The 7,958-nt window shown below is 62.9% G+C and overlaps 1 protein-coding gene across 2 annotated transcripts; it reads left to right on the forward strand.

Moving 5' to 3' along the window:
- Positions 1-2,851: 2,851 nt before the first annotated feature.
- Positions 2,852-6,675, forward strand: TPPP3 (tubulin polymerization promoting protein family member 3). 2 transcript variants are annotated; one of them, XM_027646672.1, is made up of 4 exons: positions 2,852-2,952; positions 4,108-4,299; positions 5,361-5,514; positions 5,733-6,675. In XM_027646672.1, exons 2-4 carry the CDS (start codon positions 4,112-4,114, stop codon positions 5,919-5,921), a joined length of 531 nt encoding a protein of 176 aa, XP_027502473.1. In that variant the 5' UTR covers positions 2,852-2,952; positions 4,108-4,111; the 3' UTR covers positions 5,922-6,675. The 2 variants fall into 2 exon arrangements, with proteins under 2 accessions (XP_027502473.1, XP_027502474.1); XM_027646673.1 differs by lacking the exon at positions 2,852-2,952 and adding an exon at positions 3,340-3,512.
- The last annotated feature ends 1,283 nt before the right edge of the window (positions 6,676-7,958 follow it).

Genomic DNA, 7,958 nt, shown 5'->3' on the forward strand with positions numbered 1-7,958 from the left:
CACACACAGAGCACACACAGAGCACACACAGAGCACACACAGAGCACACACAGCACACACACAGCACACAGAGCACACACAGAGCACACACAGAGCACACACAGCACACACACAGCACACACAGCACACAGAGCACCCCGCGATCGCGCCGCTCGGCAGCCGCAGCTAAGCCCTGCTGATGCCTTGTGGACACGCTGTTGCCGCGGTGACCGTACACAGATTTCACAACCTCCGAAACACTTCCCTCTGTTTTGTAGCAACTCGCGCCGGAGAAGCAGCGTTCCCGCATAACCTCATCCCACCCCAGACGCGGCCGAGCCAGCGACTCATTCCTGAAACAAGATGAGTCCCGGGAGCCTGGAGTGCCCAGCCCCGGGGGAGGTGAGGGGCAAAGAGGATGAGGGTGAGCACAGAGGGTGCTCCGAGGTTGTGCTGTGCTCTCGTGCGAGCTCTGAGCTGTGCCTTGAGCAGTCACAGCACTCGAGGGCTCCGTGTGAAGGCAGGGAGAGGGACAGAGTCCTAGCAGAGACCATTCCAGCAGCCGAAGCTGCACCTCGGGGACACTGAGCTGTGTGTGAGCCTCAGTGTGTCTGGAGCAAACACTGGAGTCTTCAGCTCATTAAGGTCCCTGGGGCAGGAGACAGCCTGGGAACATCCTGACCTTGATTAGAAGGGAAATGTCCCCGGGGAGCTGAGCCCTGAGCCACGTACATGCCCCTCCACTGCAGCACAGGACCTGTGCAACCTCCCTCTCAACTCCTGCCCATCCTGTGGGCTCTGGATCAAGCCCCAGCCTCCTCCTGGGCTTCCTTTTCCGGGCTGCATGAGGAACAGCAGGAGCCAGCCAAGGACCACACTCCATCCCAACATGGTGACAACAAATGCACAACAAACCCCAGCCCTTAGGAACAGAAACCTGACCTGCTCAGCCCGACCCTGTGGGGCAACTTGCCAGCTGCGGCTCAGTGCTCTCCCTTGCCCAGCTCTCCCCATGTGCCATCTCTTGGCTCTTTGGGCTCTGCAGCCCCAGGACCAGCTGGAGCTCCTACAGAAGAGCTGCCAATGTGCCCAGCTCCTGCCTGCTGTTGACTGGAACTACTGTTATGTCAAGCCCTGCAGAGCTGCTGCAGCCTGGATGCTCCAGCCCACGCTACCCGGGCTCCTCTCCGGAGCTGACACTGAGCCAGAGACACCTGTTCCAGTGGGGAGTTGCAGGGCAAGTTAAGGACAAGACTGTACCTTCAGCAAGACTTATCCACCCTCCTCGGTATGGCAGTCCCAGTTATTCCCCTCTCCTTGAATCAGAGAGAAGGCAAAAGCTCTTCCCCATCTTCTGCGGGTGGGATGACACCCCTGGGTCCTTGCTGGTCTGCATGGAGGCTGGTTTACATTCCGACAAACAGGAGAGAGGAAAAACACTTCTTGGAGAGGTCTACCTGGACTCCGACGTCAGATGAGCCTCCACACCAATCCTGCCCCACGATGGACTATCCTCTGCAGGATGTCCTTGCCACCCTGCCTCTGGCTGGGCTGGGAAACAGCAGCTCCTGCAGAGACCTTGATGGAGGCGTCACTGGACTGGTTGGGGGATGTAATGAAGTGACTGTAACATGTGGCTGTGACCAACTGGGGCTACCAAAGCAGCCGGGTGCTGTGACACCCCTGCAGCCTCTGGCACCAACCCCAGCACTCACCTCTGAAGTGGTAGGTAAATTTAGTGATCCCAAACTCCCAGAGCTGGCTGGTGGTCACCTCTGGAGGTCTCCAGTCCCTGCTCCAAGCCAGGATCAGTGTGAACAGGTTGTTCACGGCTTTGTCCAGTCAAGAACTGTCAACTATGTCCCAGCAGAGAACGTGTGCCCCTCAGCCAAGAGGAGGGGCTTGTCACTGAGGCTCTACCCCACAGCAAAGGGCTCTGGGTGCACGAGCAGAACTGATACCCCTGGGGCAGCCCAGCCCTGTCCTGGGGCTCCTCTGCACAGGGACCAGGGCAGACACAGATCAGAGGCTGCCAAAGGCTGTGTTGTTTGAGCCACTTCTCAGCTCCCCAAGCTGATGATTTGCCCGCAGGACCCTCACGGCAGCAGCAAACCACACTCTGCCTCCCCTGTCTGTGCACAGCTCCCGGTGGTGCTGGGGCTGGTCACCCACCATGCCCTGAGCCCAGGGAGTGCCAGCAGAGCACTGGGACAGGAACGGGCTCTGGGCAAACAGCTGAGGTGGGGCCATGAGTAAGTGATGTGGGCTGTGTTGGGGCTCCATGACAACCACAATATTTGGGCACTGTCTCAGCTCGTAGCACCCACTGGGAGCCCTGTGTGTGGCCGTGCTCCAGGATGGGCAGGCTGGCATGTGGCTGCTCCAAGGATGTCCCACTGGGCCATGCAGAGGGGAGAGGTGCTTGCACAGCAAGACAGTTGGCATTTGTCCCCACAGCCTGGGCAGTGGCCTTTGGTCCATGGTGTCATCCATCAAGAGGGGACAGTTCCTCAACGGAGGGGCACAGTGGCTGTGTGGGGCAGGGGACAGGGCTACAGGGCAGAGCACAGCAGGGCTGCCAGGGGGAGTCTGGGGGGAAAGGGAGATGGAGACACCTCTTGGGGTGATGGTGGGGCCTCATGGGGTGATGAAGGGACCTTGTGGGGCAATGTCGGGGCTTTGTGGGGTGATGGAGAGACCTCGTGGCATGGAGGAAAGACCTTGTGGAGCACCGGTAAGGTCTTGGGGAAAATCAGAGGGGCTTCACGGGGTGGTGGAGGGGTATCCCAGGGGTGGTGCAGCTCCGCCCGGGCTCCGTCTCCCCGCCCCGAGGGCGCTCCCGGCCGAGCCGCGGCCCGGGGGAGGCGGGAGGGGGCGGCTGGAGGGCGCGGCCCGCGGCCCCTCCCGTCGCTATGGCGGCGCCTTAAACCGGCGGCGGGGCCGCCCCCCCGCCTCAGAGCGCGGCTCCGCGAGGTGAGTGACCGGGCGAGCGCGGCCGCGCCGCGGACGGGACCCCCCGCACCCCTCGCACCCCCCGCACCCCTCGAACCCCCGCGCCCCCCTGCCCGGCCCAGGGCCGCTGCTCCGGGAAGGGGGTACGGGGTGAGGGGCGGCGGGGGCAGGCGCTGCCCTGGCACCCCCCAAAGCGCCGGCGGTGACCCCCCCCCCCAGCCGGGAGGGAACAGCCCCTGCTCCGCGCTGCGGGGCCGTGCGGGGCGTTGCGGGGCCCGGGGCGCTGGGAGCCCGCGGGAGCGCGGGGTCGGGCGGCGACCGGCGGCATCCCCGCCCCGCCGCGCCTCCTTAGCGACGGTCGCCAGGCAACGCCCATCCTCCCTAGCGACGGTCCTAGGGACCACTCCCCGGCTCTCGCCGAGGCTCCTGGGCCCCGCCGGGCATCCACCGGGCGACGTGCCCGCTCTCCACCTCGGTGCACCCGGGCCCCCCCGGGTACTGGAGCTTTCCCGGGTACCACCACGCCCTTGCCGAGACTCTGCGGGTGCTCGGCGCGTGGTGAGGGATGCTGAGCCGGCAGGGTGAGGCTGGCGAGGCGACGGCAGACGGGGAGCAGGGATGGGGAGCGGCCGCGGTGCCGTGACGAGGCGCAGGGGCCCACTGGCAACTTGGCAGCCTGAGGGGCACCACGCTTGGCCCAGCCCTAGGGGAGCAGGGCACAGGGACTGGGGTGCTGCAGCTCCGTGCAGGGGGGATGCAGGCAGGGCAGAGGTGGGGCTGGAGGCAGCAGCGGTGCCGGTTCTCCTGATCTGCGAGCGGGAGAAAGGCGGACGCATTGCGTCATTCCCGGAGCGTGCTCCCGAGGGGACAGGCTGATGCGCTCACTCCTCGCCGGCCCCCAGAGCTGACAGCCTGACTGCTGACAGCTCTCGACCAGGAGCCTCCGTTCCCCAAGCACGTTCTTGGCTGTTGGCCTCGGGGCTTATCTGAGGTTACCACCAGCCCTCACCCCACGCCCGCAGGCACTGCCAACACCCCGACCCTGCTGCAGCACCTCCACTCTTGCCAGCCCTTCTCCTCCTCCTCCTCCTGCCCTCGAGGACCCAGGAGCAGCCAGCTGAGCTCTGCCAGCCAGAGCCTGGGCGGTGACGGGCCCCTCTGCCCCCTGTGCTGCAGCCCCATGGCTGGGAACGCTGAGATGGCATCCCTGGAGGAAAGCTTCCGCAAATTCGCCATCTATGGTGACACCAAGGCAACGGGGCAGGAGATGAACGGGAAGAACTGGGCCAAGCTGTGCAAGGACTGCAAAGTCACCGACGGCAAAAGCGTCACCAGCACCGATGTGGACATTGTCTTCTCCAAGGTGAAGTAAGTGAATGGGATTTTTGGGGTCTCCAGCTGCCTGGAGGATGGGGATGCCCTTGCAGGGTGGGCAGGGTGGCGGTACCTGGGTGTGGGGTTCCCTACAGAGCTGTGATACCCTGGCTGTGCACCCAGGCTGTCCATCCCATGGCATGGAGCTGCAGGTACTGCCCTGCAGTGTCCCTCCTTCAGGGAGGGTGTGTGGCTGCTTCTGCAAGGCCTAATGATAAATTAACCCAAATGTGGGGATGGAAGGCTCAGATTTTGTGCAGAGACTGTGCCCCTGCTCCCACTCCTGCCATTGGGATGGGCCTACCTGGCTCCCCTCTGAAAAGAAGGTGCCCTGTGATGTGATGTCCAGGGGTGTCCTGTGCAATGTGGCCCATCCCTGGGCCTGGCCAACCAACACCAGAGCTTGAGGAGGACTCTGGTCCATGGAGGTCACAGAGGCAGCTTGAAGGGGACCTTTTTTGGTGTCTCTGAGGACATGGTGACACTTGATGCTCTGCACCAGGGTGCAGGAGCAAGGACAGATGGAGAATCTGCTCCATGCTCATGCGCTGTCCAGGCATCACCTTGTTCCTGGGTGGGGTCAGGAGTGGCCGAGCACTGGGTGATTTTTGGGGCACAGGAGGGCAGGTTGCTGCGCTGAGATGAGGACCAGGAGCTCATGGGAGAGATGCTCTGTGCATGTCCTTCTGAATTCGACCAGAGGATTGATGCCTGCCAGGGGAGGGAGGGTGCTGGGCATCCCAGGCGGGCTGGGAGCAGTGGAAATGGATGCACGTCCCCTCCTGACCAGCACCCAAGTCCCAGAGCACTTTCATGCGCCCTGGCTTTTGGCACCAGGGACTTCAACAGCATGTGGCTGAAAAGCTCCTGGAGCTCAGCACCAGCTGTGCCCAGCCCGACCCACTCAGCTGGGATTGCTGTGACTGAATTTCAGAGATGGGTGAGGGGCCCAAGGCTGGTGGAAAACAAAGACGGGGTCTCCCTGATGCAGCTCATCCCATTTGGAGGCACAAACTGAAGAGGTGCTGATGGCAGCCTGGGTTTTGTGCTTGCAGAGGGAAGACAGCCCGTGTCATCAACTACGAGGAGTTCAAGAAGGCACTGGAGGAGCTGGCTCCCAAGAGGTTTAAGGACAAGAGCAAAGAGGAAGCGTACGAAGCCATCTGCCAGCTGGTGGCAGGGAAGGAGCCCATTAACGTGGGTGTCACGGTGAGTGAGGAGCCCCTTGGCTGCTGGGAGCAGGAGGGATGGTCAGGAGGGGAAGACAGAGCTCTGACCACAGTGCAGATGCTTCCTAGGAGACCCCATGGCCCTGGGGTTGCATAGGGCACAGGGGGCTGTGTAGGGCACTTCGGTGGGTGTCAGGAGCAAAGGGCGAAGGGGACAGGGCACGTTCTTGACTCCCGTGTCCCATTTCCCCACTGCAGAAAGCCAAGACAGTGGGGGCCGTGGAGAGGCTGACGGACACCTCCAAGTACACGGGGTCCCACAAGGAGCGCTTCGACGAGAGCGGCAAGGGCAAGGGCAAGAGCGGGCGGGAGAACATCGTGGACACCAGCGGCTACGTCAGTGCCTACAAGAACGCGGGCACCTACGATGCCAAAGTGAAAAAGTAGGGAGGGGTGCCCGCGGCGCCCACCGCCCCGGTCCCTGCTCGCCCGCCGTGGGGTGGGCGCTCACGTCAGCCCTGGGACGTGCCCGTGTGAGGTGGGGCCCGGGAGGCTGCGCTGGGGCCAGCCCCAGGCTGGCGGGATGTCGGCCGCCCAGCGCTGATGTGACTGGGAAAGTCTCCGGGCCGTGTGCTCTGCCCCAGCGCTGCGTCTGTCCCACCCTGTGCTGTGATCCCCCCATCCCGTCCCGTGTCCCCCGCGCTGTCACCCTCAGTCCCACACCACTGGCAGCGTCCACCGTACTAACAGCACTGCTCCTCAGGGCTCCCCCGCCCCGCTGGCACCCAGACCTTCCCTACCTCAGCCCCGGCTTTCGGGGCACCCTCCCCCGTCCCACCGGGGACCGCAGCCTGTCCTCCCTGCAGACCTCACGGGGACCTGCCTTAACCCTGCACCAATTACACCACAGCCACCTCCTCCTTCCCCACCGGTGCCCTCCCCACGGGGCTGCCTGGCTTTGCCACTCGCCCAACACCACGGAAGGCTCAGACCCTGCGGTGCCGTTAGTGCCGGAGCTGCCGGGATGCTCCTGGCCCAGCCCCGGGAAGCATCCCGGGACAGCTTAGTGTCGCCTGGCCACCGGCAAAGGTGTCCGACCCGAACCCCTGCGGCCTCCCGCTGCCTTCGTGAAGCCCAGACCAAAGGATGCTGCAGACCCACGCTGTAACCCGGCTCTGCAATAAAGCCCCTCCGCACTGACGCTCCGCTCTGGTTGTGTTCGCGGGACCGAGCAGGGACAGCCCCTGTGGCCGCTCCCCCCGCCCGGCAGAGGGGGCTCGGCCGGTCACGCCGCCCCAGGAGAAGCCGTGCCGGGGGCTCGGCCCTGGCCACCGATGATTTTGGCAGCTCCTGGCTGGCCCCGAGTTGCCTGAGCAACCACAGGCACACAAACACGAGCGCCTGGCTCCCACTCCTGCTCTGTTTGCAACCAAACACACAAAGCTCCTGGTAACGATCCCTGGGAACAGGCTGGGCTCCAGGACGGGACGGCAGCTCCGGGATGGGATGGTCACTCCAGTGGGTGTGTGAGGCCGGGTGTAGGTGTTGCCACCCCAATCCCAGGTATGGCCTGAGCCTGCTGGGGTGTTACCAGGGTGACAGTGCCAGGCTTTCCAGCTAGGTGCCTTCCTCCATGATCATTCATTCAGAGCCAGGCTCCCTAAATAACCCACAGGGATTACTTCCAGGTGCCTGAGCTGTGGCGCTGGCACTGCCCAGGCCGTGAGGGATGTGCCAAAGGCACACACGTGGCCTGGGCAGGCTCACTCCCTGCCAAAGCACAGCACTGCACCTCTGCATCCCACCTGCAGAGACACCTGCTTTGGAAAACACAGGAGAAGGAAGAGGTTGTCTTATTCTGGCCTGGATTCATCCCCATACCCAGCGAGGGCCTAGCAGTAAGTGTCTACCAGTGGTAGGCTGGGGCGAGGGCTGGGGGATCTTAGCCCTTCTCTGAGCAGGTCAGAGGGATTCATGGCTGTCTATCCCTAAATCCTCTCTCTGAGCATCCATGTTCATCCTGCAAACACCTGTTGCTGCAGGGGGAGGGACTTTATTTCTTTTCCCAGCTGCACAAATGAGGTGCAGAATTCTCAGGGCCAGGTTGCCCTGCATGCCTCAAGGTCCATGGAAGTGATTCAGCCCTGACCTTGTGCAGCTTGGAGAAAGAAAAAAGTTTGGGGCAGAGGTGAGCAGGTCAGGCCCCATAGGACTCCTCCCCTGCCTGTGTGCAGCCCCTGTCAGGACCTGGTTGTGGATCACAGGGAGGAGTCAGGGCAGTTCTGAAGGGCAGCTTTGGGTACTGACATGTTTTTGATATTGGGAAATCAGGACTGGGAATCATAGATGTCTGGAATGGTTTGGATGGGAAAGGACCTTAAAGGACCACCTCATTCCAGTCCTCCTGCCATGGGCAGGGACACCTTCCACTATTCCAGGTTGCTCCAAGCCCTGTCCAACCTGGCCTTGGACACTTCCAGGGAT

Source organism: Corapipo altera, unplaced genomic scaffold (genome assembly GCF_003945725.1).
Source record: "Corapipo altera isolate COAL_440 unplaced genomic scaffold, ASM394572v1 62, whole genome shotgun sequence".
Taxonomy (NCBI): Eukaryota; Metazoa; Chordata; class Aves; order Passeriformes; family Pipridae; genus Corapipo; species Corapipo altera.